The sequence below is a fragment of the Dunckerocampus dactyliophorus genome, chromosome 2, assembly GCF_027744805.1.
Source record: "Dunckerocampus dactyliophorus isolate RoL2022-P2 chromosome 2, RoL_Ddac_1.1, whole genome shotgun sequence".
Taxonomy (NCBI): Eukaryota; Metazoa; Chordata; class Actinopteri; order Syngnathiformes; family Syngnathidae; genus Dunckerocampus; species Dunckerocampus dactyliophorus.
This window is the reverse complement of record NC_072820.1, coordinates 11123938-11138773: the sequence shown is the minus strand read 5'-3', so window position 1 is coordinate 11138773 and position 14836 is coordinate 11123938. Positions and strand designations below refer to the sequence as shown.

General features: G+C 43.8%; 2 protein-coding genes across 2 annotated transcripts in view; one reads left to right on the top strand and one right to left on the bottom strand.

Moving 5' to 3' along the window:
* LOC129176944 (protein unc-13 homolog A-like) overlaps window positions 1-3104 on the top strand; it is a 34224-nt gene extending 31120 nt beyond the window's left edge. Inside the window, exon 42 of the mRNA XM_054767512.1 lies at window positions 1067-3104. Coding sequence (XP_054623487.1) covers window positions 1067-1355 — 289 coding nt within the window. The 3' untranslated portion in view covers window positions 1356-3104. The remainder of the gene's footprint in view (window positions 1-1066) is intronic.
* Window positions 3105-7832: 4728 nt separating this feature from the next.
* On the bottom strand, window positions 7833-14689 carry LOC129177774 (RNA-binding protein MEX3B). Its single transcript, XM_054769232.1, has 4 exons — window positions 14221-14689; window positions 13185-13743; window positions 11696-11943; window positions 7833-11612 (listed from the first exon to the last, which is right to left on the bottom strand). The coding sequence occupies exons 2-4, from the start codon at window positions 13678-13680 to the stop codon at window positions 10401-10403; spliced, it is 1956 nt and encodes a 651-aa protein (XP_054625207.1). The 5' UTR covers window positions 13681-13743; window positions 14221-14689; the 3' UTR covers window positions 7833-10400.
* Between the last annotated feature and the right edge of the window lie 147 nt (window positions 14690-14836).

Genomic DNA, 14836 nt, shown 5'->3' with positions numbered 1-14836 from the left:
TTTATTGTTTAATGTTCATCTTATTTTATCTTTAGCTTAGCATTTTGACTTAAAAAAAATGTTATTAAAGATTTTATTACTTATTAAATTTTAGCCAAACTTATTCACTTATTAAATTTATTACATTTCAACATTTTATTTAACTAAAAATCTTATTTGACCATTTTTATTTAAAAATAAGACTTAAATGTATTAAAAGTGATACATTATTTTATCTTTATTTTAAAAATAAAGATAAAAATGTATTACGGTACTTTTATTACATTTGAATCTTTTATTTAAATAAAAATGTTCAAATAAATATAAAATAAGTAATAAGAAATACATTTTAAAATATTTTTTTAAAATAAAGATTACATTTGAGTTTTTTTAATTGATCTTTTATTTTTCAAAATAATATTTTAAGTGTATTACTTTTTCACATTAGAATCTTATTTTTGACCAAAAATGTTAAAATCAAGCTAAAATACAAAAAATACAGTCATAAATTAGATTTTAATAAGATTCAAATAAGTAATACATTTGAATCTTATTTCTAAACAAAAATGTTAAAATTAAATTTAAATGGAATAAAAGTAATGAATGAGTTTGTCTATTTCTTCCTTGATGACTCTGACCTTGAATATAAGACACATAAAAATGTTGAAATAGACAAAACCAAATGAATGTTTTCAGTATCACTGAAATAACAACTGGTACATTGCAATAAAAATGACCTTTGTCTTAAAATTAGCACCATAATGCGTCAGTAAATTAGCATCATGTTGTTTGCTGACTCGCCCAAACTTTGAGACACTTTTTCCAGTGGGTCTCTATCACTCCACGTCACTGGTGTGTGTGAGTGACAGGAAGAAAAGCTCTGACTAGCTTGGTTTGTGTGTATAAATCTAGGGTTAGAATGCCGCTTTATACAGGGGTCTGTATATTACATTTTGCCAGTAACTAAGCGTAACTAGAACAATACAAGACATTTCACAAGCAAAGCTGCAGGCAGGAAGCTACAATACATGCCAGTGAAATCTTTGACATTTTTCGAAACTGACCTGCGCCTCGCGTCTCGTTTCAGCTCACTGGGCACCGAGGTGGGTCCGGAGAGTTACGAGCTGCAGGTGTGCGTGAAGGACTACTGCTTCGCCAGGGAGGACCGCACGGTGGGCATGGCCGTGCTGCAGGTGAAGGACATCGCCAACAAGGGCAGCGTCGCATGCTGGCTGCCGCTGGGGCGCCGCGTGCACATGGACGAGACGGGCCTGACGGTGCTGCGCATCCTCTCGCAGCGCAACAACGACGACGTGGCCAAAGAGTTTGTCAAGCTCAAGTCGGACCAGCGCTCGGCCGAGGAGGGCCGCAGCTGAGGGGCGGTAACACAAGCACACAGCTGCTCTGTTGTACACACACCCGCGTACGTGTTTTGACATGCAATGCAAAGAGGGGATATCTTTCTATCAATTCATTTGGACAAAAAACCCCTTTGCTTCAGGTTAGCCACTCATCCTAGCCGCACCTTTTTCTACAGCCCACGCTTCCACACCACAAGACCCCTGTGAATAGTTGGAGGATGACCACTTTGCACTTTGGCCTCCCTGTGTGATCAGGAGAGCATCTCCCGTCGTTTTGTCTGTCCGTGTGTGTGCGTGTGCGTGCGTGTGCGTGTGTTGTTCTTCCACGCCTGCGTCTCACGTACACAGGCCTGAGATCAGCTTCATACATGTAGGAGATGACACCTTGCTTAGATCAGGGTCCACATCGCTGCTCGTCCGTCCTGTGCTCTAATTAACGTCCTGCATGTTAACCTCTGCCCCCTTCCTACCAACACTGTGATTGACTTTCTGTAACCATAGCAACTACCCACCTCTTCCCACTACAAATGGGCGCCTCCTATCTCTGCCCAGCGTGAGCATGATGCATCCACTATTTAGGATCTGCTAACATGCATTCTTCAGCCTGTGGCGTTGTGTTTCCTTTAGGAGCAATACACACAGTGTGGAGCACATACGCAACACTCCGATGCACATTTACTTTAAAAAGGGCTACAAGACCCCCACCCCATCTTCCCTCTCCTGCTCTGCCATACAAACATGCCCACTGTACATCCTCGATGGAGGCGAGAGTTCAGAGATTGCGAGCAATACGTACGCGCTGTCAATCAAACGATATCAAACCCGAATAATTGCTATTTTGTGTTCAGTGTGCACCTGTTCTTGTTTAAAGTTAGTCGACCTAAGAAGGAATGTGTTTTCATGTCCTTAAGTGACTATTTGCCTTGAGAAGGACCAAATTTGCACGAAGCATAGCTCTTACTAGATTTTTATTTCAAAGAAGAGAAGCCATCCGAGTCATCGCCAAGCATTTATGACGTAATCGTTTATGTTCACTGCAAAAACCAACATCATCCAGCTCGTCCTGTGGTCCAAATAATGATGTCATCGACTGTCACATGTACTGTACATGTACTCGTTACTGTTCAGTTCTACCAAATACTATAATGCTGAATGTTATTTCTCTGCAAGAGAAGCATATTTGTCCAAGTGTCCAGTCGAAGAGGAGCACACTCGCCGCGCAGTGACATAGTCGTCATGTGTTGTCATCTATAATGTGCCAGCACACGTCGCTGATCATCCAGCAGAGGGCTCACCACCTGCTTCATAGCGTAAACACATGAAAAACACAGCAATCTATGCTCAAGCACAAAGGGCCATGTCAGATGGCACACATGCATGCATGCACGCAGACATCTCCATGGAATGCATCCAGTGCTGCCCACCTGTCAATAGAAATCACAACTGCATGATGGGAGATTTCTTGTGCCAGCGCGCGTCTCTTTTCGATGTTTCTTTTCCCGTGTTCACTTTTATTATGATTTTCTGTATTGTTATTTAATGATAAATCACCCGTTTTCTGTTTTTCTCCAGATAGTGTGAATATGTCACCTGTAACCAATATGAATGTAGTGTGAACACAGAATTCGCATGAGAGGATTATTTTCTACTGAGGATGTTTCTAATTTGTTTCCTATCATAATGGATTGTTCTTTAAAAGAAGAGGAAGTGGACCTGGAATGCAGCCTGTCTGATCTGCTTCCTATTAAAAGGACATTTGTGTCACATTTGGACTGCTTTGGTGTTTGCTGTGATAAACTACAAAGCAACCTTTAGGTGGCATGAAAGTGATGAGGTTCTATATTGTACTGACAGTCTCAACACCAAACCGGAAACTCGGCATCAAGTGCAAAGATTACAAAAGGAGTTCCTTTAATCTGTGATGGATTGATCATCCGTCCGTGATATAGTCCAACCAAAACAATCTCCAGATGCGAATTTCAGTCTTTAAATTTGAAATGTAAGTGTAACGATGATGAAGAATAAATACAGGAATATACAGTATATTCCCGTCTACTTCTCAAATATTTCTATTATTCAATTTTGTCCAGTCCATGCTAGCGAAGAATAAAAAGAATGTGGACTACCCTCAATGTTTTATGTGTGGAAATGCCAAAAATCATCATATGAACGAGGTGGTGGAAATGTTCACTAAATACTTTGTAAATATTGGACCAAACTTGGAAGAAAGGATCCCAAATTACTTGTCAACAGAAGGAGGGCATGAAAGTGTAGACAGGAATCCTAACTCCACGTTCCTCGCTGGTGTGACAGAAAGTGAAATAATCAATATTGTCAATAAAAGTAAAGCACAAGCATCAACTGACTGTAATGGAATCAACATGGGAACAATAAAAAAGGTCATTAACGAGATTGCGGAACCACTGATGTACATCACTAACTTATCATTTCAGACTGGTATATTTGCAAATAAAATGAAAATAGCTCAACTAGTACCAATTTTCAAAACTGGGGATAAACGTCAGTTCACTAATTACTGACCAGTTTCTTTATTGCCACAATTTTTTTTTTTAATCATCGAAAGGCTATTCAACAACAGGCTAGAAAAAAGTAGAAATAAGAATGAATTAATCACGGACAGCCAATAGGGATACAGAGCGAACATTTCAACTTCAGTGGCACTAACTGAAAGAACTGAGGAAATGACCAACGCTGTAGACCGCAGAGAGTGTGCAGCTGCAGTATTTATGGTTTTAACAAAAGCATTTGATACAATTAATCACAATATCGTAATTAACAAACAAGGAAGGTATGGAATCAGAGGGTTAGTCTTGAACTGGGTAGAAAGCTACTTAGCAAACAGGAAGCAATATGTGAAGCTAGGAGAATATACATCTATAAAGCTTAAATATGTGGCGTACCCCAGGGATCAGTACTGGGGCCAAAACTGTTCAACTTATACATAAACCATATCTGTAAAGACCTAAAGCTAGTATTCATTTGCAGATGACACTACAGCGTTCTGTTCTGGAGAGGTAACACAAGAGCTCATACGAAAAATCACAGATGAAATGACTATACAAAAAAAATGGTTTGATAAAAACAGATTATCCCTGAACCTAAGCAAAACTAAAATATATGTAATAATGATATTTGGTAATAGCAGAAAGGATACTTACGTGCAAATGCGAATAGACGGCGTGGACACTGACAGTGAATGAAAATACATTTTTAGGTGTTATAATACAGTAGATGACAAAATGAGTTGGAAATTCCCACATTAAAAATATACAATATAAAGTGGCAAGAAATACCTCAATGTTGAATAAAGCAAAATTGTTACTGGACCAAAAATCACTCCATACTCTCTATTGTTCTTTAGTCTTACCATATCTGACTTGTGCGGGTAACAACTATAAAAGCAGACTTCACTCACTAATTGTATAACAAAAAAGATCAGTTAGGATAATCCATAACGCCGCTTATAGAGAACATCCGAACCCTTCATTCCTAAAATCACAACTATTAAAACAGCTAAAATTGTGCATAAAGACAAAAATAACCTGTTACCCAAAAACACAATACACTTTTTCTCATCAGGAGAAGAGAAATATGACCTTTGGGAAAAATTCTACTGAAAACATCTATGCTCAACGATAAAAACCTTCATCATATCAGTATGTGGCATCAAATTATGGAAGAACTCAAACAATGCACTAAAAATGAGTCATTTTAAGAAACAGTACAAGCAGTTGATGTTTACAAAATATAAGAAAGAAGAATCCTGAACCACGGAGAAATACCATGCTGAGCCATACGACAACTGGACTTTATGCAATTTGGAGCAAATCGTCCATACAGATCTACAAACCTAAACTTCATTGTAATACATTGTTATATTTCTTAATCATTTTCTAGCGTTATTCAGAGCTGGCAAATGGAACATGAATATTGAATAGGAAATGAAAAAACGTATTAGCAATTGATGGGAAACAAAGAGGCTTGAATAAGATCTGCTTCTTCCTACTCCTATGAATCGTGATATGTGGATGTATACTGACGGCAAATGAAATCTTCAACTGTTCGAATAAATCAAATCAACCAGTCCCACCGCTAGAAGGCAGTGTTTTCCTGAGCACGAGCAACCACGACTCTTGTTGACGAGCTCTTTAGCTTCCTGTGTGATGGTAGCGAGCAATAGCAACTGAAGCGACATCCAGATTGTTGAGATCGATAGCAGTGCATAACAACGCTAATGGCGTTGTAAGCGTCTGAAACAGTAATGAAGTAGATTACCTTTTAATTGGGAAAAATAATGGCGTTATTAGTAACCCTGTTGAGCTTGTCAATACTGCCATCATGTGGCCAACATTGATAAATACACTGGTAAGGCCGAGACTCCAGTGTTGGTCACAAACGAATCGGCTCTAAGAGCCGGCTCTTTGAAATTCACGGATTTGCTAGCTTGAAATTAATAGGCTCCAGTTGGGAGCCTATTAGTTTTTTTCCTCGTCTTTTTTCCTGTTAAAGGCTAATGTCGTTGGTAAAGATGTGTGGATACGTCTCTGTCTCTGTCTAATTTAAAGGTCTGCAGCCCACAAGGCCAGCAGCCTACCCGGTCGACGCCGGCCAGACGTTCGGAGGCTCCTCCTCACGCCGCGAACCAGCCTTGTGAATTCAAACTGTCTTGCACTCCTCACACTTCCTGGTTGTGTCACGTGTTGTCGTGTTACCCTGACGTCATGACAGAACAATATCTGCCTTCAATCGCAAAAGGAGAGCGAAAACCTAACTGCAGTGAAGGAGACCAAACAAAACGTGGCATAATAGTTCATTATTAATAACAGTTTATTAAAATGTAGGTTTTACAGGAGAAAGAAGACAGGTTCTCCGTCGGCAGATTTATCTCCAGCTCAGAGCTAAACCTAACAATAGTCATGTTAATAGCTACTTATTTGTTACTCTTTGGCTACTTTATTAGTTTAAAACTATCCTATTCTACTTGTGCTCTTTATAAAGTTTATGGTGGACACCTTTTTTGTTTACGTCACTGAGAAAGAGTATTTTCTTTGAAAAGGGTTATTGACATGGCAGTGTAGATCATCCTTGCACACCCACTTGATGGATGATGATGAGGACAGTGGAAACATGCATCAGTCCACATGATGCCCCAGTGACACTAGGCATCTTTGTTGATGGAACACATACAGCAACACCTTGCAGTCATACATACTCACATCCTATTTCAAATACATGTTTAATAATAGTAACTGTATTTTCTTTCGTGTCTGAAATGAAGCACTTGCTGCCATTTGCTAAACCCTTTATAAATGATTGTACTTTCCACTGTATTTGTAAAAATGAAGTCGAATACAGAATCATTTGTAAGGCAGCATATCCTCCCTATTCATCAGTCTTTGCAATTAATATGGAAGATGAAAATCACAAGAGCGGTCGTTTCAGCACAATATTTATTCGTTGACGTGTTAAACACTGAAAACATCATTTTGTTTGCCAGATTAGCATCTGAACTTGTACGTACTCTATTTTTTTTATTGATCGTCGTTTACTGTATGTGCTTGCGAGCCCGAGCACTTCCTCCAAGACTGTTCTAAAGACAGAAGCAAGACAAACGTAAAGACAAGGTCACATTAACACGAGTACAAACATTCATAAAAGTTTACACCCAGAATTTCCCAATAAAACATGTACGTGATGTACACAAACACAAAATGACTTCATCTTGTTCCATTTATCTACGTAATATGAAGTGTTATGTATTTACATAACCAGGGTAGTAAGATCAAAGTGAAACTAAAGACTAAAGACTTTACATCTAAAGGCTTCGCATATCAAACTGTCTGCTTGCACAACATGACTTACAAACCAAGATTTATGAACGTAATACTTACGGTTTTCCCGCTTAGCGCCGTAATGTTTGCATTTTTAAGGTCCGGACGGAAGTGCGCAAGGAATCTTGGGATATGATGGGCCAAGAAGGTTGGTTTAAATGCAGACCTCTTTTCAATGGAGGACACGTTCGAGCGGCACGATGACGTCATGCAGTCTGTGTCACGGCTCTGTACCGGTTTGCCTGTCTTCCTTGGCCAGCCACTAATCAATGGAAACGGCGCCCTCTGCTGGACGCCATCGTCAGTTGCATCCATGAAATAAGGAAAATCACTTGGCTCATCGTGGCTACTTGTTTTTACTGCCACTCGTTCATTCGAAACTATCGCAGAAATTAAACAACTAGAACTAAGGTAAAACGTAATCACTATTTTTTATTCAATATATAATATTTTACAAATGTTTCGATAGTGCGGAGTCAGAGAAAACGCACGTACATCGATTGGAGCGTTAAGCAGAGTATCCTCAACGAAAATGTAAAAATCATTTTTATCCCTGCTGAAGACTTGTCAATTCCGCCACCGTGAGGCCAACAGGCAAACACACAACCTGCACTGTGAAGAAATAAAAACAAGAAACATGTTTATCATTTTACAGTAAAAAATGAAACCAAAAACAAAGACTTTATTAAAGAAGCATAAAAAATAAAACTCTTGATACATTTCTCATAACCGTCAAACCAGCTCAAATTATATGATTATATAATTTTTCCTGGCGTCTGGTTAAAAGGTCCATAAAACTTTCAAATAAAATATATTTCAATTTTAAAATTTTCTTCAATAATTTTTCTCATTTTGTTATAAATTGCCTATATGTAGTACACAGGAAATAATGAAAAATAAAAAATGGAAAATAAAAAATAAATTTGAAGTAATAAAAAGGGTCACATTATTGTCTGGGATATTTAGGTAACCAAATAAATTGTAAAAAATAAAAATGTGTAAAAAGTTTTTTGTTTTTTTTTCTCTTTAAATCTTAAAAATTAGCTAACGCCAGGTGGCTTGAAGACATGCAGATGGTTAACTTACAAATAATGACAAACTACACTTATTTTCAATGAAGTCCTTTTGCTTGTGAAAACAAGATGCCAATGATTGTTTGTTGAGGATATTTACACACAGGTCAGGCCTCACACCTGCTTTGCTGACGTTTACATTTTGGTTCAGCGTACAAAGAGAATTAAAGCAAAAACAAAACGGGAGCGGAGGCTTGAGTGGAGTCTGCCCCCCCCCCAATTGGCGAGGCTCTTTGCATCCCCCCCTCTAATCACAAAAAAGAAGACGGTCAGAGGTCACTGGCTAGCATGCCTCGGGAAACCCTGTTTTCAAACCTTTAGGAAGGAAATGGGGGATGGGGATACATTTGGCTAAAAAAAATTGGCTAAAAAATACATTGGCTAAAAAAAATCAGCAGTCAATCTGAAAAAGCCTGTACCTTTTTTTTTTTTTTGAATGAAACTACTGTACATGAAGCCGAACATTCTCATTGGCCACAAATAACACCAGACTCCATGCCGGATCATCTGGACAACAACACAACCTTTTCTTAAATTTCCATTTAAGAGGGGCATTAAGGTGGTCTAAGCGCACACAGACACACACCTCCTCCGCGCACACCGAGCCGCCACCACCACCAGTCAGACAGCGCCTTCGTCCGTGTGGCTTTGTTATGGTTTCTGCCTTCATTGAGTCGCAGGTCACACCCTGAGCAACATCAGGTGACAACTCATTCCAAGACGAACAACAGGCAAAACATTGGAGCACAAAGTGTGTGTGTGTGTGTGTGTGTGTGTGTGTGTGTGGAAGCCCTGGATGACCTTGCCACTAGCTGCCATAAAGGAGAACTCTTCCTACTGTGTGAGCTTGGACATTAAAAAACCAAAACATCTGTGCACTGAGAGAAAGCCCTTAAAGAATTGGATGTCATTCTAATTGAGTTTGTCATGGCTTGTCTCATTCTATGAGCACATTCCCAGCATGCTCCCGCGGCACCACGTCACCCACATACAAAGACACTAACACTATAAAAAGGAGGCAGTTACTGCAAACTCACACTGGGTCTAAAAGAGAAAACAAGAGGACGAACCAAGCGTCCGTATAGTGCACTACATATGGCGAGGAGCACGCCGCTATATGGATGCACAGCGTGCCGCACAGCTTTGCTGTGACAGGGTGGAAGACCAAAATAAAAACAAATTTTAAAAAAGGGTTGTTGCTTTTCTCACATTCGGGCGTTGGGAGGGGGGGTTCAATGGAACCCCGCCCCGCTAAATTATTGAATGGAAGTTCTTAAACAAGATCACCATGTTGGAGCAAACATTCGCCTGTGACATCACAGAACCGCCATTTGAACCTTGCAACTGGCCACATGCCTCCACAGTCAGGAGCCCATGGGAGTGTAACAGACAGGATGTGGGCGCACTGGGGAGGAGGGAGGGGCGTGTGGATAGACCACCGCCTTCCTTTAAGAGCGCCGTGGGGGAGGTGAAGGAGAGCAGGCAGTAACGACACACAATGGTGTGCACAAGAGCATGGCAAGCGCGCACACACATGCGCACAGAGATGGAAAGGGATTGTCATCAGCCTGAGTGTCCACACCTCAGAGGTGTTTCTCCTCAGTGAATGAAGATGAATCTATGCAACTGGGCTCCATGCAGCAGACTGAACTGTGCTCACTGAACGTCTAAAAAGGGGGTGGTCTTATCAGTCCGAGTGGTCGCAACCAAACAATCAGATTTGTGTCGTAAAGAACAGCGCCATGGGTGGGGGGTGGGTTATTGGGAGTTTGCACAGCACATAAAGAGACAAGTAGAAAAGTGCAGGCCTCGTTTGACAGCTTTGTCGAAAAATATCTGCTAAGTACAAAAAGTGTCCCAAAAAAAAGGCTGAGAGAGAAGAAGCCTGAATGAAGACATGAGAGGGTCCAAAATGAAGGCCTGAAGAGAGATAAGACACAAGTTTGAAGACCACTCTCTGAAGAAATCCTTAGCATTATTATTATTATTATTATTATTCATCGGCATCAGTCTTTAGTAATGCATTATCGTCATTATTATTATTATTATTATTATGGTCCATTGTGTGTTTCAAGGTTATTAGTGTGACCCATCTTCATCAGCAACGCTTTACCCTCCCAACACTCCTGCAGCCATTAAGAGAAGATGCGGATGCACTGTGTGGTGGGGGTGTGGCACACAGGGCACTCAGGCTCAGCAGACTGGCAGATCTGGCCGGCACACTCCATGCAGAAGAGGTTATGGCCGCAGGGCACTAAGGCGGCGGTCACCTCGCTCTCGAAACACACAAAGCAGTCCCTGTTGACACCGACTAGCCCCGCCACCCCGGGGCCGGAGCTGCCTTTCAGCCGACTCAGCATCCCAGAGCTGAGGCCTACGCTGCTGCCGCCACCCTCTGAGTCAGTGGGCGAGCCGCCAGGCAGCGAGGAGGCCGAGCAGGAGGAGTAGCCGGTGGAGGAGCCACCAGAGCTGGAGCTTGAGCCTCCAGAGAAGGAGCCACCTGCAGCGCTGCCGGACTGGAGCCAGGAGAGCGTGCTCAAGGGGTCGCTTTGGGCGCGGCGGGCTAATGGGTGATCCAGGGGGCCTGTGTCCTGAGGCAGCGTTGGGGACAATCGTGGAGTCATGGCGCCGCCGCTGAGGCCGCTGCTGTTACGACGTAGAGGCTGCTGATGCTGCTGTGAGGAGCCGCCCGCCTTGTTGCCACCACCGCCACCATTGACGAAAGGCGCCCAGATGTTGGAAGCGCTGAATTCAAAGCCAAGTTCTTCTGAAGTGGGGAGCCCTGGGGTGGAGTCGCCCCCGAAAGTGAACCCTCCTCCGGCGCTACTGGAGCCTGTGCTGAACGGACTGGTGGGGCTTCCTCCCTCGTTGGCTTTGCGTCCACCACTGAAGTTGTCTGAGCTAATTGTGCCGCCATTGTGCGTTTGATAGGCCACAGAGGAGGACATCTTGCGACCAGAGGAGTGGTTCATGGACATGGGGAGGGTGGGTGGTGAAGAGGGCGGAGGGGGTGGCGGTGCAGAATGGTGGTTGGAGGCCCGGGACCACAGGGATGCCCCCAGGCCTGCGCTGAGGGAGCCCAGGCCTTCGAGGCTGACGTCTGTGCCATTGGTGTGGAAGTCGTTGTCTCCCTGGAGGTCCACAAAGGTTCCTGTTCGCAGTGTGATGTGGGTCTCAATCTCCTCCCTGGCACGGTCCACGTTCTCAGGCATGCCGGTCACCTCGAACACAGGGTCCTTCTCTCGACTTGGTGTCACAATGTAAGTGTGCGTCTGCTGCTGTATGCGCTTGATGGTGGCTCCTTTTGGTCCCACAACTAAGCCCACCACTCTGTACGGCACCCTCACCTGGACCAAGAGAAACCAAGTCTCCAAGTCAGACTGAGTATCAAAGAGGAACACAGCATGACCAGACGTGCTGCTTCCAATACCTGAATGGTTGTTTGTCCTGGGAGGTGCGGCGGTCCAGGAAGTGAGCCTCCTCCTCCTCCTCCCGGTCCTCCAGCTTTGCATCGGGACGCTCGGATCATAGAGAAATGCTCGGCCGCTGAGACGATCTCACGTTTGGCCATCTCCACATCCTCCCTGCGCCCAGTCACAATGAACACTGGATCTTCACCCCTGACTGGGGTCTTGATGTAGGTGTTTGTCTTGGCACGCAACGCCTTGATCTTACAACCTATGTAGGAAAGATGGATACATACACATTCGATTTAGAGAATTAAAAGCAACAGGTGCATGCTTCACCTCTTGGGGCGGCACAAGATGAAAACAATGGAAAGGCAAAAATGAAGGCCAACGGGCTAATGTCGACTGATTTTGGCACAGAAAAACATGAGAATGTGCACCTCAATCAGCAAACTCACAAAACTAGGTACAATTTTCTATGCAATCTAATCCAGACCGATAGCTAGATCAGGAATTCTGAATTTCCAAAGACAACAATGCTCGATTTTGATCAACACTGTGGTTGTATAAGTGTACAGTACTTCACCATACTGACCAGTTTATCATGTTTTGGTAAGAGACATAGATTACCATACAGTTCCTGTATTGCATCTCATTCACTAAAACACAATATATATAATAATACAATATAATTTCACAACGTGGAACCTCCATATTATATATTTAAATATGAAAATTAAACAGAATAACAAAATGTAGAGTAGCTGTTGTCTGTTGGTGTACTGTGCCTTTAAATGATGACGCGTCATTCAGGCGACCAATGGGAGGCGCGGAGTGTGATGTCATTCTGGGAAGCAGAAAGCATGTCTTTTTCAAACAAAGAGAACAATGCTGGAAAACGCCGCCGCGGCCGCGACATACTAGCCCTACGCAAAAAAAGCACAAGCCACTTTATAAAACGTGTGATGGGAACAAAGAAAACGAGAATAAAGTCGGAAAAAGGAGATGAGGCCAAGCGAGCGTCGGCATCGGCGGACGTAGCTTTGGGTGCAGGGCGTAACACCGCCCAGTCCCAGTGTTTGTCAGCCTGGATGCTCCACTTCAGCCCCACAGCACATTCACACACAATAACACGCTGTTGTAAGCATACATGCAACTAATGGCTGACACTCGGTTTTCATTCAAGCCCTCTTTCTCTGTTTATGGTGCATAAAAGCTTATTTAGCGCCATTTCCTTTGTTTGGTGCAGGCTACAAGACATGTCCAGACTGCCGACAATCTGCCGTTCCACCCCTCCCCCTCCCTTCGTGCTGCTCCTCAACCTCTGCCTGTCAAGCTATTGTCCGAAATGTGTTCAATGGCGTTAAAAGCACACATCAACGTAGCAAATATGACATTTAAACAAAAAGAATACCGATGGGCTTTCTGAAAAATTGCGGACCAAACCCAGTGTGGAAAAGTTGCACCCAAACAAAGAAGGACCATGCAGCCCCCCAAACAAAAACAACCCACCTTGTCTCCCCACGATCTCAGCCACATGTTCTGAGCTCGGCACAGGCACACACTCGGTCATGTTGACGCTTCTCTTCCTGCTGCAGAGGACGGAGCCTTGCTCCCCGTGGAGCACGGAGTGCGAGCCGGACATGTGGTAGCCGCCCGAGCCGTAGTACTCCGGGGACGGGGAGCAAGACGTCGGGGAGTCCCGAGACCCGCTGGGGTGGTCGAGCATCTGTAGATCCACATAACCACCACCGCCGTTGCAGCTCTCGGAGCTGGGAGCCTGAGTCCCATCCATGGTGTCGACCAGACCACCACCTCCTCCGCCCACGCAGTCCACCTTCTCCAGGGCCATGAGTGACAGCTGGTCCAGGGCAAAGCGGAGAACCTCTTGGTGATCCTCATCTCGGGATTCTTGGTCTGTTTCTCGGGGCAGGCCAACCCCGTTGTGCTGGCTGCTGATCACCACGTCGTGGTCCATAATCTCGGGATGGAATAAAGGGCTAGGCATAGTCTCTCCGTGGATCTCACATCAGATCACGGATGCCTGCTTGTTGAGTGAGCTCACACACTTCTGAAATAGTAAAAAAAACAAAAAAAACAAATATAACTCAATAAAAAGCACAAATAATAACACAAGAGATGATGATTGGTTGCTTTGGGCGCCTTTGCTTTGTCTTGCTGTTGCTGTCTGACAACTCCAAACCCATCAAGACTTGGCTTAGCTTCGTCGGGATAAAAGAGTGCTGCCTTGAAACGCCAAAAGAACCGTGTCGCCCCACGCAAACGTCAAGACTATACGTGTCGGCAACGTCCGGTCACTTTTATATCGGAACAAAAACACGACAAAAAGTGAGCCAAGTGCTGTTGTTAGCTTGAGCTAGCAAGTTAGCAGGCTAGCTCCATATAGTCGGCACTCAGTCACGTTGTCGACCCCTTTGTTTGGGAGCACCGCAGCTAAGCTAGCCGCTTTAGCTCCGCTCTTACTGGGGGGAAACTCATTTAAAAACACAGAGAGTTTCTTTGTAATCCAACATTTACGTCCACTTACTTTATCCCGACTTTGTCGACTCCCTTCGCTTGTCGCCAAGTTGTTGCGGGAAAGATGAGAAGTAAGAGGGAAGAAGAAGAGGAGGAGGAGGAGGAGCGCAGCCTTTTCAGAGCTAGAGCGTTAGCCGCTTAGCAGGCTAAAACTAGGGGGGCGTAAAAGAGAAACGTTTCAAAAAACGTTAAAGAGGACGCCGTCTTGTCTCATATTCCTGAGTGGGTCTTCGTGGTGCGTGTCGCCTGGAAAGGCTGGCTCGAATCCGAGAGTGGCGGTTAGCTGTTATGAACTCTCCAACAAAGTGGGATACTGCTTGGCTCCTTGCTGCTGCCTGACCCCACTCGCTCCACCGCCTTTGTCTCGCCAGGCGCACGCTGCTCCGTCTCCCGCACACGGTGGTGACGTCACCCGCGACACAACAATGGGTTCAAAGGCCACATGCGGCGACAGGGAGCGCGTCCACGCAAAGCCACGGTTGCTGCCATTGCCATTGTGTCAGTCAACACGCTCAAGCACTATTTTATTTACGTGTGTCCTCCATCCTGAGTGTGTTGTCTTATTCCGTTCTGCCATTAAACCAAGTCAGCCTTATCGTTTCATTGAAAGGCAGTACTGGATTCTA

What these genes read in the sequence shown, in the direction of transcription:
- LOC129177774 (XM_054769232.1), bottom strand. Translation starts at nt 13,680, where the DNA reads ATGCCTAGCCCTTTATTCCATCCCGAGATTATGGACCACGACGTGGTG. An exon ending in TGAGATCGTGGGGAGACAAG is followed by an intron (nt 11,944 to 13,184) that starts GTGGGTTGTTTT and finishes TTTCCTACATAG; the next exon opens with GTTGTAAGATCAAGGCGTTG. An exon ending in CAGGACAAACAACCATTCAG is followed by an intron (nt 11,613 to 11,695) that starts GTATTGGAAGCA and finishes CTCTTGGTCCAG; the next exon opens with GTGAGGGTGCCGTACAGAGT.